We start from the raw sequence: 23,601 nt of genomic DNA, 5'->3' as shown, positions 1-23,601 counted from the left end.
TTCATAGATGATTCAAAAAGTTCTTCATTTATTCATCTATCAAACAGTTCAACAAAATAAGAACTTATTAGTTGGAAACTCCAGACAATCAAAATGTTGAACTCAAAGAACTAAAGATCATTTTTATATCTAGAGTTGAATATATCTAGAGATGAATATATCTAGTGCTGAACTATTTTTGAAAAAAATCTGTTATAACTAAATACAAATATTATTTGCAATTTCACAATCACTATCTTTTTTTTAAATACCTTCCGAGAAAATATGAAAAAAAAAAAAGAAGAAATTGAAGAGTATTACACACTAGCCCACATCTCCCACAGGTAGAATTTGAACCCAGGACCATCAAAGAATCTCAGACAATAAAAATGGTGTCGAATTTCAAAGCTTGGTCACACACCATTTGCCAGGGCCCGTGCTTGACGCTCAATACAAACATTTTATTAAGAAAGCAATGAAACTACAATCAGAAACAGACATTTAAAAAAATCCTTGTCTAAATAATAACTTGTTAACATGTACATAAAAATAAAAAGTACATGAATTCAATAGTTAGTACAATCTAGTTCTGAAAATAGAAATATAAAGACTATACATAAATATGTTTCCCTTGATTGTCTCAATTTTATATTTACATATTTATTGACTAATGAAAGACTTCACATACGTTTAAATGCAGACAATGATGGAGTCCATTTTATGCTCCAGTATTGAGTAAAAAGTGCAACGCCTGTAAGGCGATAAGAATCAAGAGTACAAATTTCTCTCTATTGATACACTTGTTGGCCTAAGCCTGCATTGAACACTTCCTGTCTTCTTCAATGCACATCTTGGCCTAAGCCTGCATTGAACACTTCCTGTCTTCTTCAATGCACATCTTGGCTGCAGCCTGCATGTTTTTCTCCTGAATCTGAAGCCTGTTGAGCTTCTCCACCTCCTCCTCACTGCTGCACAATATGACAAAATGGCTGCCCTTTCTCCTGGCGCGACCTCTGATTTGAACAAGTGCGCGCACACTTGTGGGCGGGTTCATGGAGATAACCAACTGGAGAGACTGAAAGTCAATACCTTCTTCCATGATGGATGTGGCTACGACGATGTTATATCTGTTGAGGTAGAGAACGTACATCAAAATGTGACATGTCAAAGACATTTTTTGGGAATCAAATAATTTTATAGGAGGTGCGGTAGCTGAGTGTTTAAGGGCTTGGCTTCTGAATCGGGTGTCCCAGGATGAAGTCCTGGTGAAGGCTGGGATTTTTAATTTCAGGTTCTTTAGGGGGCCTCTGAGTCCACCCAGCTCTAATGGGTACCTGACACAAGTTGGGGAAAGTTAAGGCGGTAGGTTGTTGTATTATCCCATAACACCCTCCTTAACTGTGGGCCACAGAAACAAAACCTTTACAAAATTGCTTACTTAGTAATTTTATATCTATTGAGATAAACAACATACAATTAATAACACAAGTCTAAGACTGGGAATTATATCTACTGAGGATGTAATAATGTTATATCTATATTTAATATAGAAACAATGTCTCATATCTAAGACTTGGAATCTAATAATCTGGTAGTTATATGCTTTAAGGAATATGTTACCATCTTACCTGGGACATACCAAAACATTTTAAAGGTTATGTTATAAAACTTTGCTTACAAAAAGATTATAAATTTTGGTCCAAAAATAATATAAGTTTTGAGTTTTAGGTGTTTTCTTTACATGGTTTCAATTTGCTTTAAATGGTTTCAATTTGTTTTCTGACAAAAATTCTAAAAAGATCAAGTCATTAAATCAGAGAATGAATTTTCTTTCTTTATTGTTTGCGAGTCACATATGTGTACACTATCTTGGATTTAGGAAACTTAGACTGATACAATTATATTTTATTTAAGGAGACTGAAACCATTTTTAAGATTGTGATCATCTAAATGGAATAGAATTTGCAAACATTATTTAGAGTGACCTCCACCAGTCAGGGAATGTTTTATGTTGTGATTATGATTTTGGTAAGTGCGTTTGTGATGTTGTGTATCACTTTCAACCTTAACGTTTTCCTCTCCATGGATCTGGTCTGCGGTTAAAAGATTCGGCATTTGAGGAAGCGACCAGGTGGTCATTGGGTCAGACAGAAGGAAGGCCGGTGGCCTTAGAAGAAGGGGTGTGAATTGCAGTTATGGGTGTGGGAAATTTTTTAAAAATGTTTATTGAGAAGTATATATGTTAGTTTTATTGATTAGATGTGGTGTATGTAAAGTTCCCCCTTTCAGACCTTGTGGTCTACAGAGCAGATGATCTAAAGGTCATCTGTTCCTGTGGCCTATGGAGTGCCATGTGGCCAGCACAACGACCAACCGCCTTTACTTTTCCCCAACTAATGTCAGGTACCCATTAGAGCTGGGTGGACTCGAGATACCGAAATAAAAAATCCCAGTCTTTACCAGGATTCGAACCCTGTTTCGGAAGCCAAGCACTTTACCACTCACTGCGCCTCCTAACTGTGGTTTATGGGATATGATTTTATTAATCATCACATCGTACACATAAAAATATAGTTAAAAAACTAATATGGTCTGACAAAAACTATTGTTGCACCCTGCTTACCAAATTGACCAAAGAAACAGCTGAAATTCACCTTTGATTTTAATTTTTTATGTCCAGAAAGTTAGTAATGAACACTACCAGACCAGTGTACTGCTTTTTTTGTAATTGTAATAATCCTAGAGTTATCAAGATTTTAGTTGATTTAGACTCTTAGGAGTTAGAATTTTATTAATGGAAAGATACTGTGGGAGATTGATTGATTAAAAAAAAATGATTTTCATTAGATCTAGAGCTTGAAAGATAATTAAAATGGGACATGACCCTCAGGACATAGGGGACATGGCCCTCAGGAGCTCAGGACATAGGGGACATGGCACTCAGGAGCTCAGGACATAGGGGACATTGCTCTCAGGAGCTCAGGACATAGGGGACATGCCCCTCAGGACATAGGGGACATGTTGTTTCAGGGGCCTAGGGCTGGTTGGGTTAATGGTATCTTAAGGAGTGACATTTTAATGTCAAATCCTCAAGTAAAAAAAAAAATATTTTTTTATTTTCAAATGTGTGTCAGTGTATCATAACTGTCTGAAAGGGGAAAAAAATACATTAAGGGAAAAAAGACCACATTAAGGGGAAAAAAAGACCACATTACTTGTCCTGGTTATCTAAAACTCTCTTCTGCTTCTTCACATCCATCCCATAATCCTGCGTGCCACTGCCATGGCCAACCAAATAAGTGACGTGCAGATCATTGTCTTTAATCAACTGATTCTCTCGGAGGCTATGGCTCAACTGCCTGGCAATCTTTCTTTCTCTGACCAGCACCAGAGCTTTGCAGCTTTTGTTTTTCCAGTCGATGAAAGATTTGTCTCGTAGAGTCTGAAAGTAAAAAAAACAAATACAAGTGAATAGGAGATCAGTCCAAAGACAGACACAGTGTTTTTCTAATGCTTACCATCACTACACTTTTAGTAAGCAGAATTCATTAACAATCTGCCCTCTGTACTTAAACATGAGTTTTAATATTTTGACCCTTTTTTTTTGTTTTGGCCTTCTACGATAAGCATAACAAAGTTTTGGCCAACACAGTCCTCAGCTGCTTAATAATAATAATAATAATAATAATAATAATAATAATAATAATTTTTTTTGTCCGTATGGAAATTTGTCTTACAATTTGTGCATTACACCAAACAGAAAACATTATAACTATAAGAAACCAAAGTGTACATTCACACCAGACTCACTCATAATTTACATGTGACAAAGTTTATACCAGATTGTTCTTATTTAATGATTTGATTGCCAGGGGAACAAAAGAGTGTTTGTGTCTGTTTGTCTTTGCTATCGCTGTCTTGTATCTCTTTTGTGATGGTAAAATCACAAAATCCTGACACAAAGGGTGATTCTTTATTTCGAGGATCTTGTTAGCTTTCTTATAGATGTTTGTCTCAAACAACTGCCCAAAAGGGGTTTGTTCTTTGCCAATCAAATTTTACCAGCAGCATTTAGGTTTCTATAAAGTTTATTTTTATTTTTAATGCTCAGATTGCCATACCAGGCAGTGATATTGAAACTTAAAATATTGCAGATATGAGTGTGATAAAACATAGCCAAGGCCTTTTCGCTTAGTGCTTTTACTTGGAAATTGACAGACTTTAGTTCTGGCGCCAACATAGAAGGTAAAAAAAAAAAAAAGACATCCTCAAAAATTTGAAGCCAAAATAGTTGAATGGGAGAAATTGAAAATAATCATTTTGTTACTTTTAGCTGTTTGCTTTTCTTCAGTGTTTGTCAAACTGTGTTAGGCCTGACTAGGTGTTCGTCGAACTACTGGAATAATTAACTAGCAGGCCACCACATGAATTAATCTCTAAAAAATAAGCAAAGTGTTCCGCTAAATTAATTTCTCAGAATGTGCCAAGAGTTCCGCTAAGGAAAAAGTTTGGGTTGACAATGTTGTTGTTTTTTAATCCATCACTAGCTCAGACCTTAAAGACTGCCTGGTCGTGCGGTTTGGGCGCTGAACTGTCGTTCGGATTTATCGACGGTTCAAACCCTGCCCGCTCCCATCCCCCGTCGTCCTGCGGGAGGTTTGGACTAGGAAGTAAACTATCTTCAACTCTGAAGGAACATCTGAAACATGTAAAACATTTTACAAGACAGTGACTTTTATTTTGATGAGTTTACTTAGTACTTTCATCAAGGCCCAAATGCATACACATTCGGCTAATGCTTAGGGCTTTAACTGAACAGGTTTACCATGGGGAGGTTAAAGTTACTGCTGAACAGAAAGAATATGACGGGGCATGTGAGTAGAGCCGTAGTAGCCTGACAATTAAAGTGAGGGCGAGGATGAAATAGATGCTAGATCTAATAGTGATAACACTCTAGAGCTCTTTAGAGTGGAAAGGAATATATCTATATATATATATCTGAATATATATCTGAACTCAGTAACCCTATCGCTAATTTGATACATGATGCTAACCCTTAGGACTATTTTTCTCTATTATAACCCTGATGATTTTTTTTTTTAGTAGGTCGACAATTACTTGGTGGGGAAATGAATTACTAAAATAATCATGCTTTGTCACAATGGTCAAGAGTTTACACCCAACCAGCTTCTATCCCTGACTGTCCTGCAGGAGGTTTAGGCTAAAATGTAATAATCTTCATTACTGAATAAAAACCCAAACCTGAAAATACAAAAAAAATGCACTTGACTCTGAAATAAAACCCATGAAAAACCCAAACCTGAAAATACAAACAAATGCACTTGAAATAAAACCCATGAAACAACTGACCTCAATCAACTTAGAAAACATAGTTAAATCCTTGTTTCCATCTGCTGCAAACTGCAACACTTTGTCATGTAACTCTCTACAAGGTAGACCAAGCTTTTCAAATTCCTGAAGGTTTAAACAAATAAATTAGACACTATGAAAATATCTTATCTTATAAAATACAGATGTTACTTCAAACAAGAAGAGTCAGGAAAACCAGTGACCTGGCAGAATTGAAGTCATTGGTTAATTAGCATGACTAAATGCATGAGGCGTAGGACGTAATCATCTTCTTTTTTGAAGTAACGTCTGTATTATATAAGATAAGATGGTTAAATTACACAAGTTTAACTGAGCTGATATCCTCTTCACAAAATTTGAAAGAGTAGTCACTCTTACTGTACTCTTTCAAGCTGTGTCCCTTTGGTTATGTAGTTTGGACATGTGGTGAAACAGTAGAAAAACGAATGCAGAGTTACAACTAAACGTTTTAATCTAATACAGAACTGTATTCACTTGTTCATCAAAGTCAGCAAGGATCACATATTTGGAGACTTCTTTTTTGAAATCATAAATAGAACAGGGGAGGTAAGCAGTTTTATTTCATGACACAGATGAAAAAAGTCAGCTACAAAAATGACATATCTTCATCTTCATTATTATGCTGGAGGGATCAAATGGCCAGTTCAATATCTGAGGTGAACAGCAAAGTCGTTTCCAGATCAGGCAATTCTCCATAGAGTTTTCCATCTTCATTTATGTTTAAGAATGGTGACAGCCACCAATGTGAGAAACATTAAAAGTAATGCTTTTCCAAACTAGTACATGAAACAAATATTGGGAAGCGGCTGGTCTAACATCTTAAAGAGAAAGAAGACATTCTACCAGTAACAGAAGTCATCAAACACAGAAAGTGGAGAAGACTGGGACCTATTTTCAAAACAAGGCACACTGACCAAGTGCTATGAGTGGGACAGCACAAGAAGAATAAAGAGCTCACAGAAAACATGAAAAAGATCAATTGAAAAGGAATGAAAAGAAAATTAGCATTTCAGAAGTCAGAATGATAGAATGGTTTATTGAAGTTTTATCAAACTGATTCATAATCACATAATTAAGCTAGTCTGTAAATCTTTAATCCAAATGTATCACAATACAGAGAATTCAGAAGGAACTTACTTTAACATTATCACTTGGGGAAAGGGTTTTATCCAGTTCTTCAACAAAATTTGCCCCGGTTCCAACTTCAGGTAAAGTCAGCAAAAGTTTAACCAAATGTAATTGTAAAAACGTGAATGTCTGGGTGTTATCTTTTGTTGAGCAGCTTGCTGCAATGATTACACCTGTCAGGTCTGCTAAAGGCTCATCATCTTTCAGAAACCGTTCGGCAAGAGAAGTTGTTACCTGAAATCAGTTGAATATTTTGATATTTGTCTACAACTCAAGTTCTCTTAATTTCCTTTTTTTTTTAAATGAAAATTATTTCTAAAAGGTTAAGAGAGTGTTTTTTCAGAGAAAATAAAGTGACCTTTCAACTCTTTCAGTCAAAATTATAAACTTGTGAACATTAAATTAAATCTATTTTTAAAAACTTTACTTTACCTAAAAGATTTAGAAAATTTGCTAAGCATATCACATTATAAATTTTTGTTTAAATCATAAAATATGAAATTAGTGACATGCCACAAAACAATAAATAATTTCAGTTTGGGACATTGTATTATGAAGCATTGTTTCCTTGCAATGTAGTTTCTTTGTTACCTGTCTATCTCCAGGATACCTCACAGCATCTACAAGGTAAGAGCAGGGAGCAGTCAGTGAATTCTTCAACGAGGACATCTGAGCAAACCTGGAGTAGCACAAAATGATGTATTCCAGAAGATGCCTGCGGAATTGTATTTCTTTACTGGAAAGGGGAACATTAATTGCATGGATTTCAGCGCTGGACTCAAATCCCTTTAAATCTTCTTCCTCACGTTCCACTACTGCTATTTTGGCACCACCTGAAGTCAAGACAGAGTACATAGAATGGACATTAGCAAGAGTTTCACTAAGTATGGAACACAATGATCCTAGTCTTACAATATATTTAAAAAAAAAAACAAAAAAAAAAACTTTGGTTTGAAAAATAAAGCTTATGTGAAGTGTAATTGTATCCCTTCATTTGGATTAGGTCATGTACTTTAATCTGTATTAGAGATAGACCAATCAACAATAAAATCTGCGCGATCAGTAATACCAATTTTTACCAACAGTTTTTGTTTAGCGCTATTTCATGTCTTTAGCTTTCTCAATACGCTATAATCTTATCACTCATCTGGACCAGCTGGGAAAATGGGGGGTGGGGGGGAGGGGAAGAATGGGTATCTGGGTGGATTTTACCAAATTTGGTTTTTAAAAGCAGTTGCACAAAAAAAGGGGAAGGACCTGAATTCGAACTCGTGGCTCAAGCCTCCTTGGGCCAACATGCTAACCACTCTGCTAGTGAGGTACTTGTTAAGATTGTATACTTACATATTGTTTCTTTCAATTTAGAGCGGCGACCTAAGTTTTTATTGATTACTGTGTTTTCAGGTAAAAGAAATAATTGTGCAAAATTTCAGCTTGATCCGAGATTGGGCGTCAGAGTTAAAAAGGGTACAAACTTTTTACAAGACAGACAGTGTAAGTTGATATAAGCTTTGTAAAAATCCAAGCTTACCATTAGCCATAAAGTAACAAAATATAACAACCATCTATTTGCACAAATCAAAAACTTTTTAAAACCTAAAAAATAAATTAGAAATATTCTCTGGAAAAAAGGTTTAAATTAAAAAAAAATATCTATTAAACATTTTTTTCAAATAGACTTAAATTTTTTTATGTGAACTATCTATATCTATTACTGTTTTGGTAAAAGATAACAAATCTAACCTAAATTCTTCAGCAGGCCCTGAAGCATTTGGTAGGTTTCTGAAACTGTGGACTTCCCGGCAGGTGAAGCGGTCAGACCAAGTATCTTTGGACGAGACTCCGGGACAAGCGTGTGATGATGGCTGTTGAAAAGTTTCAGGTACGGGTGAAGTTTGTTGCAGTGGTGAACCTCGTCCAGGACTATCAAAGAGAAATCTTCCCACCAGATCAGTTCTCTCTGTAGCATGTTCTGACAGAATGCTGGAAGATGGACAATTTATTGAGTAACAATAACAAGAGTTCAATGTTGTTCACAATCTATCCAACAAACTAAACATATTGAATAGAATTCTGTATGTTTGCCCTGCCTCATTGTGGCTCCAGGGTGGAAACGGTCGTGAGAGGGGACGACTAGGCCAAATGGTTGGTGAAACAAGGCTCCTGCGGTCGTGAGAGGGGACGACTAGGCCAAATGGTTGGTGAAACAAGGCTCCTGCGGTCATGAGAGGGGACGACTAGGCCAAATGGTTGGTGAAACAAGGCTCCTGCGGTTGTGAGAGGGGATGACTAGGCCAAATGGTTGGTGAAACAAGGCTCCTGCGATTGTGAGAGGGGACGACTAGGCCAAATGGTTGGTGAAACAAGGCTCCTGCGGTCGTGAGAGGGGACGACTAGGCCAAATGGGTGGTGAAACAAGGCTCCTGCGGTCGTGAGAGGGGACGACTAGGCCAAATGGTTGGTGAAACAAGGCTCCTGAGGTCGTGAGAGGGGACGACTAGGCCAAATGGTTGGTGAAACAAGGCTCCTGCGATCGTGAGAGGGGACGACTAGGCCAAATGGTTGGTGAAACAAGGCTCCTGCGGTCGTGAGAGGGGACGACTAGGCCAAATGGTTGGTGAAACAAGGCTCCTGCGATCGTGAGAGGGGACGACTAGGCCAAATGGTTGGTGAAACAAGGCTCCTGCGGTCGTGAGAGGGGACGACTAGGCCAAATGGTTGGTGAAACAAGGCTCCTGCGATCATGAGAGGGGACGACTAGGCCAAATGGTTGGTGAAACAAGGCTCCTGCGGCCGTGAGAGGGGACAACTAGGCCAAATGGGTGGTGAAACAAGGCTCCCGCGGGTGTGGGAACATCCTCATTGCACTGTGCGGGGATGAAAAAGAGTTCCAGCAGCAATCTGTCAACGTCCAGGCGCCGTCCCTCAAGGGGCCGTTACACAAATAGGTGTGTCCCGCATGGTTAGCCTGGCAGATTAAACGAAAATGACGGGGGATCCTGGTGGTGCGGCCTTCTCTAGTTAGCGAGAGTGTCCGTGTCCACCAGAAGTGAACACAAAATCAAACTCTATGTTTAACCCCGAGTCTCACCCCCCCCCTCAGACAGGGTGGCGGGAAGAAGGAACTCGCCACCCATCCAGGCAGGCGAAGGGAGCTCTTGTTCGCTTTTGCTGGCCTTAGAGTTCCAAGTGTGACACACAACTCTACTAGACAATTTCATAATGTTGAAGGGATAAATTATAGATCATGCTTTAATCTTGTACATTTCAGACACTACTTCAGAAATCTCCATATTAAAACCTCCTGTAGGGGTGGAAAGAGGATGGAGCTTGGTAAGCTCAAACCTATGACAATAGGGATTCAAGTCCAGAATGCATACCACTCCACAAGGCAGACACCCAGAATGGAAAAAAATGCTAACACCACTGATACTGTTTCTATATGACTAAAGGAGAAAGAAATGGTTTTGTCTGATGAGAAACAGGGAGAGAACTCATTTGTTTTTTTCTCAATACAAGCAGAAACAAAGGCAAAGATTTAAGATTGTATAGACACAAAGGCAAAGGTTTAAGATTGTATAGACACAAAGGCAAAGATTTAAGATTGTATAGACACAAAGGCAAAGATTTAAGATTGTATAGACACAAAGGCAAAGATTTAAGATTATATAGACACATAGACACAAAGGCAAAGATTTAAGATTGTATAGACACATAGACACAAAGGCAAAGATTTAAGATTGTATAGACACAAAGGCAAAGATTTAAGATTATATAGACACATAGACACAAAGGCAAAGATTTAAGATTGTATAGACACATAGACACAAAGGCAAAGATTTAAGATTGTATAGACACAAAGGCAAAGATTTAAGATTATATAGACACAAAGGCAAAGATTCAAGATTGTAATGACACAAAGGCAACTATTTAAGATTGTATAGACACAAAGGCAACTATTTAAGATTGTATAGACACAAAGGCCAAAATTTAAGATTGTATAAACACAAAGGCAAAGATTTAAGATTGTATAGACACAAAGGCAACTATTTAAGATTGTATAGACACAAAGGCAACTATTTAAGATTGTATAGACACAAAGGCCAAAATTTAAGATTGTATAAACACAAAGGCAAAGATTTAAGATTGTATAGACACAAAGGCAACTATTTAAGATTGTATAAACACAAAGGCAACTATTTAAGATTGTATAGACACAAAGGCAACTATTTAAGATTGTATAGACACAAAGGCCAAAATTTAAGATTGTATAGACACATAGACACAAAGGCCAAGATTTAAGATTGTATGGACACAAAGGCAACTATTTAAGATTGTATAAACACAAAGGCAACTATTTAAGATTGTATAGACACAAAGGCAACTATTTAAGATTGTATAGACACAAAGGCCAAAATTTAAGATTGTATAGACACATAGACACAAAGGCCAAGATTTAAGATTGTATGGACACAAAGGCAACTATCTAAGATTGTATAGACACAAAGGCCAAAATTTAAGATTGTATAGACACATAGACACAAAGGCCAAGATTTAAGATTGTATAGACACATAGACACAAAGGCCAAGATTTAAGATTGTATAGACACAAAGGCAAAGGTTTAAGTCACAAAAGAAAATAGATGTTTGCTTTTTGTGGTGTTTTACCTGCAGTGGTAACAATAATATCAGAGCTCCAGACTGGTCTTTCACTTTTAGAAGCTAATCCTCCACAAATAGCCATGACATTGACCTCTCGTTTGACCAAACCCTGATCATCACTGCGCCTAAAAAATAGAAATATCATTGCTTTAAATTAAACATTCAAACTTTCTACTACCAAAAAGACAAACAAACAAATGTGCGTACTAGACAATTTCAAAACTTCCTGATTGGAAGCACGACTACTCCAAAGAATACACATTTTGTTTTTGTATTTGAAACCATAATCTTCAAATACAAAAACAAAATTTAATAAAATACTCTGAAAGACACAAAGATAAAGGCACATTCCTTGTTCCATATGCTAGGACAAATTTGTACAAGTGCTCCTTCTTCCCTAGTGCTATTAGAGCATGGAATGGGTTGCCTGAGCTAGCCAGGAAAACCAGTGACTTGGCAGAATTTAAGTCATTGGTTACTATGCATGACTAAATGCATGACGCGTAGGATGTAATCATCTTCTTTCTTGAAGTAACGTCTGTATTATATAAGATAAGATAAGATGGGTTGAAGACAGGGAATGCTGACCAGCTCTCACAGCCATAAAGGAAATAGAAATTAAGGAATGGATCAAGTGAAGCGACTTTTCTCACATAATCAACTTGCTTTTAACATAATGGTGACTACCATCTCATTACTGGATATCCTTGAATCTTCAAATCTGCAAGGGATACAATGATCCAACTCTAAACATTCAGAGAAAGGAATGCCACTTTTGGAGGAGCTGAAATAACAACGTCTGCACTGTATGAGAAACAATGAATGATGACGAGAGATCATGAGGCTCCAGAAAGAAACTAGGATGGAGATCCATTGAGGACAAACAAATATTTTTAAAATGGAAAGCAAAAAGAGACACTGAGATATATATTCACAAGGCTATTAAAGAAACAAAGTGTCTATCGGAATTGCAAAGTAGAAGCAATACTGTAAAAGAAATAATGGTGGATGGCCAATGTGCTTAGGGCACTGATAGATAAGGCATCATCTTCTATTCCGAAGATTAAGAATGAGTAAAGTGTTTCGCAAGTTCAAGCTAACTCAGTTGTGATCTTCCTATTTTGCCACACTTGAAGCAAAAGTCGATGTCCACTGGGGGGTCTATCTTATCTTATCTTATCTTATCTAATACAGACGTTACTTCAAAAAAGAATATGATTACGTCCTACGCGTCATGCATTTAGTCATGCATATTAACCAATGACTTAAATTCTGCCAAGTCACTGGTTTTCCTGGCTAGCTCAGGCAACCCATTCCATGCTCTAATAGCACTAGGGAAGAAGGAGTATTTGTACAAATTTGTCCTAGCATATGGGACGAGGAATGCGCCTTTATCTTTGTGTCTTTCTGAGTATTTTATTAAATTTTGTTTTTGTATTTGAAGATTATGGTTCAGTGTTTTATGTATAATTGCTACTTTACTTTTGAGTCTTCTGTCCTGAAGGCTTTCTAAATTTAGTGATAAGGGTGTTACTCTAGTCAAATGTGAATATTCATTTGTTATGAATCTCACTGCTCTATTTTGTGTATGTTCCAGTTTCTTAATGTTTTCTTGAGTTGAAGGGTCCCAAACGGAGGACGCATATTCTATTATTGGCCTAACCAAGGTTAAATAACATTTTAGTTTTGTTCTTATTTGATTTATAGAAATTTCTTTTAACTATTTAATTTCTTTTAATTTCTATTAAAGCTTTCTGCACAACCAAATTTCCACTTGAAAAACATCAAGCACAGGCTGGATGCCCTACAGTGTTTCACAAAATTAATGCAACTGATAGATAACCAGTGGGTAACTATTTCAAACGTATGCTCAGAAAGGATTAAAGTAAACTACTAAATAAATGAGTGTTTTAAAGTTCTGACTCACAACAGTTAAAAGCAATGGGGAAACAAAAATGTTGGAAATTCTCAAAACCTCCCCTACCTGTTCAATTTGACTGCCGTCAACTGATCCATGATAAATTTGGCCTGTTGCAGGACCAATAGGACCTTGTCGACAAGAAACAGCACAGGCCTTGAAGGATTTTCATCTAACATTAAGGCCATCGTCAAAACAGCAACCAATGTTTTGCCAGTACCTAAGTTTATAAAAAAAAAAATGTGAATTTCATTAAATAATGAGTAAATAAAATGGTTTCAACTTTTCTTTAAATTTTACTTTCTGTTAATATTACTCTAAGTTCATCGTGACTGCTAACAATTTTGGAAGAATTTTTTATTTTTATTAAAAATTGTCTTCGTTCCTAATATATTTATATTTCCTGATATATTCCAATGTCAGGAAAATTTAAAAATAGACAAAAGTAAAGTTTCCTTAACAAACATAACCACAATTTAAAAGTTGTCTTGTGATTACCCAAATGACTAGGTAAATTAAAGACCTCCATACAAGAACTATCTTTTTAGTACATTTATTTTTCTATACAAAAAGCAAAAACACAAAAAAGGTGAACAAGTTTTTGCATATTTCAATTTAAATTAAGTCTAATGGAAAACAAAATGGCCCTACCTGTGGGTAAATACACAATATAGTCTCCCTTCATCGTTTTTTCCAACAGCTCAAATTGGTAAGCTCGCGGTAGGTGCTTACTTTTACTCATTGCTCTTTCTATCAAGCCTTTAGAGGAAGTATTGAATGGAAAGTTTGTTTTCCTGATGGGCTCAAGGCGCCGAACTGGAGACTTTTGTAGCGTGGCAATATACTTATGACTAGCTCCATTGGCATGGGCTTGATAGCTAGCTTTAGTATTCATGTGTTTGTCACATATTCTGCAGTAGTACTTAAAACCAGGCTTTGTACTTTTTTCAGGTTTTAACTGTGACGCTTCAGGTGTTTCCGGTGGAACTATTTCTTGCGGTATGTTGTAGTCTACAGTTTCCAAAGGTTCGTCGTCATCACTGTCGTTACTCTCAAGTTTTCCAAACGAAATGGTATTTTTGTTATCTGTTCGATTATTACTATGTCTAGGCTTGCCAGGTTTTTTCACAAAACCGTGAGTCTCTTTACTAGAGAATAATGACGTTGGTGCGTCATCATCGGAATCATCATTAGCATTGCCTGGATGGGTCCCTTCAATGATTCCTCTTCCTCCTGAACAAGGCACATCCATAGTCAAATGATCTGAAACAATAGAATGGGGTCTCATATCCATATTTCCAGACCCAGAACTGCTGCTACCATTTGGAGCTTGTCCGCTAAGTGTTAGCCCTCTAAATGTAAAACCAGCACCTGCATTGATTTCAAGATTTCTAACTTCAGAAGCTGTGTTGCTGTTTGTCTGGCCTCTGTATCTCTCAGTTGGAAGATGAAAATCCCTGAGGCCAGACCTGGCTGTTGCTTGATTATTGGATGATAGATCTAAACCAACCGGAGTGGCTAGGGAGCTTGGTTCAAGTTGTGACTGAAACTTGGCTCCCAAAATTGGCCGTCCAGATGTATGTAAAACTGTTGATACATTTTCTTGGTTAAAGTTTAGATTTACTTGAGAACTTGGAGAACCTGTAGACAGAGGAGAATCAATACAAATTTATGATTTCTATAAACAAACCAATAAAGAGATTCAATGTTGTGAACAGACTGATGACTAGAGTAAAATTCTGATTTCAGTCATTGAGATGAAACAAGTACAGCCATATTCAATTTACATGGCTGTGTCATTGTTATGTTCAAATGACAGTAAGATGATGATGTCCTATGGGCATAAAACACTTGAACCAGTATGATTACATAAACAGTTACTAACACACTACTTATACAAATAGCATGAGACACCACCCTGTAAAACCTCAATAGCTACAGAAACTGCAAACTTGAAACATCAAGAAAATTATACATGCGTCGAAGGCAGCCATTCCCAGATGACGGTGTTAGACTAAACCCAACAGGATGTCCAGTGCCCGATACATGGCAAACCCGGCAATGCAAAGAAACTGACCCTAATTGGTACATGGACCTCAGAACAGTGGACACCAGGTGGGAGGAGGAGTGATAGATTTCTGTGGAGACAGCTTGCCGCCTAACAGCGCGGGAGGACCTAAGTCTAAGTAAATTGCAAGTTGCTCATGGCTTTATTTGCTTTTTTTGACATGTTTCAGATTTCAAAGATTATTACATCCTAGCCCAAAACTCACACAGAATGAAGAGGAATGGCAGCCGGTAGGGTTCAAACCCTGAACTATGGGGAAGACAGTCCAAAGCACATACCACACAACCAGGCAGCCATCCATAAAAAATGATTTTGGGGATTCATTCATTCTCCATAGAGCAGACATGACCAAGCCAATGCAGCTGGTTTTGCAGAGGGTAGTGAATATGATAAGGAGTCATTCTCAGGTAAACAAAAATAACTAACTTTGTCAATGTACAACTAATAGTGAGTCTTTAATTTTAAAAAGTGAATTAAAGTTAGTTTTAAACCATTTGTGAATTAAAGCTGGTTTTAAACCATTTGTGAATTAAAGCTAGTTTTAAACCTTTTAAGAAAGGTTCCACAGTCTAATCATTTTAAACTTAATATAATGATATACAAAATATAAGATGAAAAAAATAGTATCCATGTCAGACCTTGTCTATAGGGCAGATGATGTAACGGTCATCTGTTTCTATGGCAGACGATTAACGAAGGTGTCATGTATCCATCACAACAACCAACACTGCTTTACCTTATCCAACTAATGTCAGATACCCATTGGAGTTGGATTGACTCAGGGACACCCTAAGAGTAACGAAATAAAAATTCCTAGTCTTCACAGAGATTCGAAACTGGGGCCCCTCAGATTGGAAGCCAAGGGCTTTACCACTCATCCACCGGGCCCCCATTAAATAAAATATTGTGTTGGGATTTTTTCCACTACAAATGATATAATTCCAGTCACTAATAAAAGAAAAGTATTTTTTTCTCTATTTTTTTTTTTATATTTATTATTATTAAATTTCAAGTTCTTGTTGCGTACATCAGAAGCAAACACGGTGCAAACAAGCCCAAACCTCTCTCAGAAGAGCGTAGGATGGCTGAGGGCAGAGTTCAAACCTAGGACCATTGAGATGTCAGCCCATAGCACATAACACAGGCAACTGTTGCTTGAAGTGAAACTATAAAAACTGATCTGGTGCCATCTTCATTGAAAGGTTTATGGTTTAAATCCTTTGGACACTAGAGATCAAATAATTGGAAATTTAGAAAATTTCATACTCACTGTATTTGTAATTGAGTGGGCTGGCTCTATCTAAATTTATTTTGGGCACATCCCCAAATGTCAAATGTTGCCGATCATCATCTGATATATATGCAGGTGCAGTTCTCTCTGTGCTTTCTCTGCTTTCTTTGTGTCCAACAGGAGAATTCTCCTTGATTCCCAGCTCACTAGATCTCGGAGAGGAACTACTCTGAAAGACGACAGGCTTGTCTCTGAGGCTGGCTTCCATCTCTTTGTGTTTCGCTGACTCTTTGTGCACTAATAGCTGCTCCCTTGTGTTCATACCACACTGGCACACATCACACATGTACCAGATCTTGTCATCTTTGACCACGACTTTCTCCCCTTCAGAACTCTGAAAAATCCCCATCTCTAGAAGCTGAACCTTGTTCTTATGCTTGCTGGATTCAAAATGCTGTTTTGCACTCTCTGTACCCGAAAATCCTTTCTTGCAAACATGACAGAAATTTGGATACTGGATGCCCTGCTTGGTTAATTTTAACCGTTCCACAGCGCGGTTATGATTTTTGCCACTAATATGCTGCCTAGCATGCTGGGGTGATGTCAACTCAATGCTGCATGCATGACACATTCCCTTAGAGCCATCAAATATGAAAAATAGCTCAGAGGTTTCACTGTCAGTTTGAGTAACTGGATGGCTAATAGTAACAGGACTTGTCGCTATCCCTAACCTAGACTCTTTTTGCAACCGTCTGGTAAAGTGAATCTGCTGCATCTTTTTCTGGTGTTTTTGTCCATTAAGATGTTGGTTGGCATGCTGATAAGAGGTCAGTTCTATAGTGCAAGCATGACAAAAACCTCTGGACCCGTTGAAGTAATAATGTTCCTCTTTGTTCTCGGAATTAGCCCAGGGGTTTTGTCCCACAGAGAAACTTTGTTGGTCAACCTGGTTTGAGGCAGCACTTTCTTGACTAATGCTTAGACCAGACAACGTTCCCGTCAAATGCTGTACAGAATCTAATGCAGCATCGTCCTCTTGCTTTCCAGTATTGCTATTTATAGGCATATTATTGAGCACACGAACATGAAAAGACGGAGTCATGTTACTACCAATGGCATTAAAACTGGATTCAGTATTTATAGAGCTGAAGTCAAGACTTTTATTGATGCAGCCGAGGTCTGAAATCTCACTACTAAAATAGCTACTTCTATTTATACACGTGGATGATACATTTTCATTGTAAAAATCATTACAACTGGTTTCTGCCATACCAACTGAATCTTTCATCTCATATTGTAAATCCTTTTCCATATTCTCTTCATTGACATTCATATCATCTTCATTTACATTAATATTTTCATTGACATGTAACACATCGATATTAATGTCATCAATTTCATGAATATTTGAATTTAAATGCCCATTAAACTTCTGTGATTTGGCCATGGTTTCTAGCTGTTGCTGCGATGGTGTGAAAAATAAAACTCGCGGACTTTGTCCTTGTGGAAGTCCTAGAGGAGGACACATGTTAATTGTGAAGTCCTGTTGAGCTGGTTCTCTTACATTAATACCTGTCTGACTTAATTTAACAATATGTACTGTTTTTAAAACCTCCTGGTTAGTACCACTGTCATTACCTCTCATTGTCTCTGATAAATGTGAAGTCTGTTCACCTGCTGTAGGTTGAGCCTTTATTCCTGACAACGATTCTTCGCTTCTTCTCTTGTCATTCGTCTGTTGAGTATTGTTAGACTTTTCTGCCAACGAACATTTAGACAAATCTTGATTAACGGCTGCTGAATCATTGTTTCTATTATGAGCCTCAGTTTGTGTTGGGTTCTGCTGGTGATTCTCTATTGAATTTTGCTCCATCTGGTGTCTTTTTATTGTAAGTGGCTCTAAATGTGCCGAGTGACTAGCCTGCATGGCATTATCAATTAAACTCAAACTCAATGAACTGGAATCTTTTTGAAAAGTAACAGAAAAAGGTAAGTTTGTTTCGGTGGGAAGGTTTTTATTTTTTAACTCTTCTTTGCCTTCCGATGTCTCGTTTAAATTTTCAACATTCAATTTTTTGTCGGACTGAAGATTTAAGTTGTATTCAATGCTGCGACTCGTGTCATTATTAGTCAGCACACTTGGTGTAGCTCTAGTACTTGTTGCTGTATTTCTCATGGTTGATTCAGTAGAAGACCTGTGTGTTAAATTATCAGTTGGTTTTGAAGCTTCTGAGCTTGACGCTTCATTTAATTTAGCTTTAGCTTTAGAAAGATCTATAATTTCTTGATATTCTAGAGGGCTTATGCGTGGTCCAGACCTACTAGAGAAAGGGTAACAAGAGGGATTAGTTGTTACCTCACAATTTATAGACTGGTCAGGACCGAGTCCTAGGAGATGAGGACTGTTACACTCAACTGAAGTACTTGATGCACTGTAGAGCTTCATGACACAGGTTTGTTCTGGATCTTTACTGTAATCTTGAAGCTCTTGACTTGCTTTCCTCTTCTTGTGTTTCTCACTTCGGAAATGCTCCTCTGCATTTTTGATACAAGAAAACGGCACTTTACAAATAGAACACATAAGAACTTTTCCGTTAGGGATGGAAGTGTCCATACCAGATCCCTCCCCGCTTTTCTTCTTGTGCTTGGTTCCACTTAAATGAGACTTTGCATGCTCTTGCGAGGTCAGGTCCAAGCCGCAGACGTAGCAGTAGCCTCTGGTTCCGTTCATTATGTAGTCCTCGCCGTTAGGTCCCTTTAACGCTGAAGTTAAAGGTGCTGGGTCCGCAGCTCGTGACTCTGTCAGGCTACTACCACTAAACTGGAATGGACTCATGACCAGCGAGGGTGAGATAACCTGGGACGAGGTAATCTGGGAAGGGTGCATGCTTGCAGAGGGCAGTAAATAGGGTGTGGAGTTGCTCTCAGCCTTTTTCTTGTGCTTCTGTCCAGATAAATGCTGAATAGCAAGGGCTCGAGATGTAAACACAACGTCACACAAGTAGCATTTCCCACCAAGTGGCGTCAGAACATAGTCTTGGCCCACCGGTCTTTCGGCATCATGTGAGACTCTGGTATTAAGCGCAGTCCTGTTTGCCTCGTCATTCACCTTCTTGATATGTTTGCTTCCGTTAATGTGTTGATCACAATGCTGCCGGGAGTTCAGTTCAAGCTTGCATACGTAACAGACACCTCGACTGCCATTCATCACATACGCTTCTCCATTAGGACCTGAGCTGCCTGAAAGAACGTTTTCTGTTTGGTTTGGAAGTGAAAAGCTAGACATTTCTGTGTTTTGTAGCTTCTGACTATTTATTGTTTGTGCATTTTTCAGCAAACTGTCCAGATTTTTTTCAGTTCTGCTAATGTGAAGTTTGCCTAGCAACTTTTCTGTTCCTAAGTTTTCCTTGTTACTGGTGAAGACAAAATTAAATTTGATTAATAAATGTGTATATAAAATTAAAAATATTAAAACTGAAGCTAAAAATTAAAAGCATCACTTTTCTGTCTCTGAGTTTTGCTTGTTGCCGGTGAAGACTGTATCATCTTGTGTGGGCATGTGTATATAAAATAAAAAATGTTAAAATTTAAGCTAAAAATTTCAGTTATAAAATAGGTCTGTACAAAAAATAAAAAACATAATTATATCAGTAAAAGAAAAAAAAACTTTAGGTGACGAATGTGATTTATTACATTAGTTATATATCTTCCTGATAACTTGAGTTTTTTTTTCACTTATGTTTATGTTTACAACATGCTAGCTAGCATCATATTTTGTACTTTTTTGAACCAATATTTTCATTTCATTTATAAATTACTGATGGATATAATTTTTTGTGTTTAGTTTACCAATACCCCTATAACACTTAGCCTACATGGTTACATTAAATGATTGAATAATAAAATAATTAAAAAATTTCATCTCATAATCACACCATCATTATTATACACAATTTTCAAGAAGCCTTTTCTGTAAGATGATTCTATTTTACCCTTAATATTTTAATCTCACAGAGGCATATAGCCAACGCCAGCTTCTTTAACTGTATAGTGCCCCTTTCAGACCATGCGGTCTATAGGGCAGATCCTATAAAGGACCTTCTATTTCTGTGGCCCATTGTTAACGAGAGCATCATGTAGACTGCACAACGACCAACCCCATTATGCTTTCCCCAACTAGTTATAGTAATGTCGGATACCCATTAGCGCTGGAGGCACCCAAAAGATCCTGAAATTAAATATCCCAGTCTTCACCAGGATTCAAACCTGAGACCCTATGGTTCAGAATCCAATCACTTTACCACTCAGCCACCCCACCACCCATTAACTGTTAGCTACAAAAAAAGGATACTATACTACTACTACATCTTGTCAGTATTAGTTTAGGCAAAATATATAGGTCCTAACAGGACTTGATGGCAAACCTTCATTCCTAATATGAAAGTTCAGTAAAAACCTCAGAAGCAATGCTTCAGGAAAGAATTATTAGTTGATATTCATCTAAGGCCTGTTAGACAGACTTTAGAAATATTAGTGGATAATTAATGACTAGTAGATTTTTATAATTGTTGTAATAATTGAATCGAAGACCCTTGGAACTCTAGGTCTTAAGAGTTTTCCTTTGTTGGCTTCACTGTTCTGTCTGGGAGGTATCCAAGTAAAGTTCCCCTTTCATATCTAGCGATCTATAGGGCAGATGATGTCAAGGTCATCTGTGGTCCACAGTTAATGAGCATGGCCAGCAAAACAACTAACTGCCTTTACTTACTTTTCCCTAAATAATGTCAGGTATCCATTAGAGACGGATGGACTCACAGAGGCACCCAAAAGATCCCTAAATAAAATATTCCAGTCTTCACCAGGATTTGAACCCTCCAATTTGGAAGCCCAGTGCTTTATCTCTCAGCCACCGCAACCACTGAAGGTATCCAAGAAGATGTAAATTTGTTACATCCGCTGGCTCACATTACAGGTGTTCAGGTTTCAGGCAAGGCTGTAGGTCGAGTTTAGATCAGCCACGTGGGTGCATGTCATAAAACAGCCTGATGGGGAACGGTGTGTGGATGGTTGGGACTCTCTTCCATCCCAGCAAGTGCAATGGACTTCATCTTTGGGCACCCCAGTGGAGATTCTGTTTTGCTTCCTTATCAGTCTAATCTCTTCTCTAATGACTGTTTCCACCTGGGCGCCACATTGAGGCTGAGAAGCATTGCCCAGAACTACTATATCTAGATCTAGATGAATTTTTTTTACTTACTTTAGATTTAATTCCATTCTAAAAAGCTGCAGTCTTCAAAGTTAAAATATAGATCTATCTATGGCAAAGTATTTTTTTTCTTTTAAATTGTGAAAAAAATTTTTTTTTCATTAAGGCTAACTATTCGCCTAAATCTACTGTGTAGATCTATACAAGACTTTAAACACATATATATAGATAGATTAAAAATGAAAAAAAGTTCATACTAGAGTAAATAGATTCTAGATCTAGAATCTCTAATGATAAATACTAGCTATCTAGAATGTTTTCTAAATTGAAAATTATTCAGTGCTTATATTATTTATCATCATCTATAGACTAAAGATCTAATTTGATTAATTGATTGTATGATATTTGGCATATTCTAGGCTACCAACGCTAACACTTAGACTTTGACTAAGATCTAAATATATAGATCTACTAGATCTAGATTCAGATCATAGATGATAATGATATTAGAGACTGTAGTCTAATCTATATAATAATCTATAGGCCATATAGTATAGATCTATTTCTTTTATAAACTATTTTGTTACTATAGTGTAAAGTGTAACTATAGCATAGCACTTTAGAAGTCTAGACCCCACTAGAGTACATGGTTACATGGGCCATGGGAAATTTCCTTTACTGTGAGTGCCCACTATAGACACTATAAGAATAATAAGATCTATAGATCTCTAGTGACTCTATAGTCTAAATATAAATTATTTTTTTTTTAAATGTTATGATTATCTTAATATTCTTATAATGTCTGGAAACTGAAACCAAAAATGAAATTAAATTGATGAAATTACCTAAATTGAATCTATTTTTACAATTCTAGATCTAGATCTATATAGTATAGACATACCAGATATGGATATGTTCGTAGTCTTAGTAGCAATCATTATTCTAAATCTAGGCATCCTTGATTCTATTTAATATTATTATTATACTACTAGATCTATTAATTATAGCTAATCTAGATTTTAATTTTAGATTAGATTCCTGCCCCACCTTTTATTTAATTTATGCCTTGGTAAATTCTCAGTATTACCCCTTTTAAGTATCTTATGATTTACAGACGATACTTGAATTGGCTTGTTGCGCCTTGCAGATCTAATTTGTTAAAACTGCCTTTAGATGTTATGATGAAGTGGATCGGATCAGAAATTATGACAATACCTTCATTGAAATATCGGAATAATCTCGGGAACACAGACCTATATATATTATACGGTATTATATAATTCTACATAGTTCTCCGCTCGGAACATTCTTTTCGGAAATTTCCGATAAAATTTTTTTTTTTTTTTTTAAATTTTTTTTTCAAACATCATACAAAGGTGACCAGAGATAGATCTATTTGGGGAGCGAAAGCGGAACACATGTGGATGATCTATCATGAGAAGTAAAAGAAACAGGTTCAGATTTTTTTCAAGCAGCAAAAGAGATACAAGACACCGATAGCAAAGACAAACAGACACAAACACTCTTTTGTTCCCCTGGCAATCAAATCATTAAATAAGAACAATCTGGTATAAACTTTGTCACATGTAAATTATGAGTGAGTCTGGTGTGAATGTACACTTTGGTTTCTTATAGTTATAATGTTTTTTGTTTGGTAATGCACAAATTGTAAGACAAATTTCCTTACGGATAATAAAGATTATTATTATTATTATTTCTTTCAACAACTTTGATGTAAAAGTTTACGATTTTCGCTACTACATCACTTCTCTAATCAACATGCTTCATCCAAAATAGTAGGTAGGTTGAATGCGTACGTCTCGGGGAGGAACCTTTTCATGCACCTCTGAACGTCAATGGCAGAAGATACTCCAAGAGCACTGACATATGTCTGTTACTCAATAAACAGAACTTCTGCATAGGGATATTGCCGCAAATTGTGCAAAAAAAAATAAATTTTTTTTTAATGCAGCCACAATTGAGCACACGGAGTTTTAAATAAGCTTTGGACTATGATG

At 36.9% G+C, this 23,601-nt stretch overlaps 1 protein-coding gene across 3 annotated transcripts; it reads right to left on the bottom strand.

Annotated features, from left to right (window-relative positions):
* Positions 1 to 821: 821 nt before the first annotated feature.
* Positions 822 to 22,840, bottom strand: LOC106064700 (uncharacterized). 3 transcript variants are annotated; one of them, XM_056045171.1, is made up of 11 exons: positions 21,635 to 22,256; positions 16,417 to 19,790; positions 13,730 to 14,719; positions 13,145 to 13,298; positions 11,167 to 11,285; positions 8,242 to 8,481; positions 7,090 to 7,331; positions 6,508 to 6,732; positions 5,350 to 5,454; positions 3,195 to 3,421; positions 822 to 1,106 (listed from the first exon to the last, which is right to left on the bottom strand). In XM_056045171.1, the coding sequence occupies exons 1-11, from the start codon at positions 21,649 to 21,651 to the stop codon at positions 836 to 838; spliced, it is 5,964 nt and encodes a 1,987-aa protein (XP_055901146.1). In that variant the 5' UTR covers positions 21,652 to 22,256; the 3' UTR covers positions 822 to 835. The 3 variants fall into 3 exon arrangements, with proteins under 3 accessions (XP_055901146.1, XP_055901143.1, XP_055901144.1); XM_056045168.1 differs by lacking the exons at positions 822 to 1,106; positions 21,635 to 22,256 and adding an exon at positions 22,631 to 22,840 and having other exon boundaries at positions 2,982 to 3,421; XM_056045169.1 differs by lacking the exons at positions 822 to 1,106; positions 21,635 to 22,256 and adding an exon at positions 22,671 to 22,840 and having other exon boundaries at positions 2,982 to 3,421.
* Between the last annotated feature and the right edge of the window lie 761 nt (positions 22,841 to 23,601).

This window comes from Biomphalaria glabrata, chromosome 10 (assembly GCF_947242115.1).
Source record: "Biomphalaria glabrata chromosome 10, xgBioGlab47.1, whole genome shotgun sequence".
NCBI classification, from domain to species: Eukaryota; Metazoa; Mollusca; class Gastropoda; family Planorbidae; genus Biomphalaria; species Biomphalaria glabrata.
This window is presented reverse-complemented; position numbering and strand designations above follow the sequence as displayed.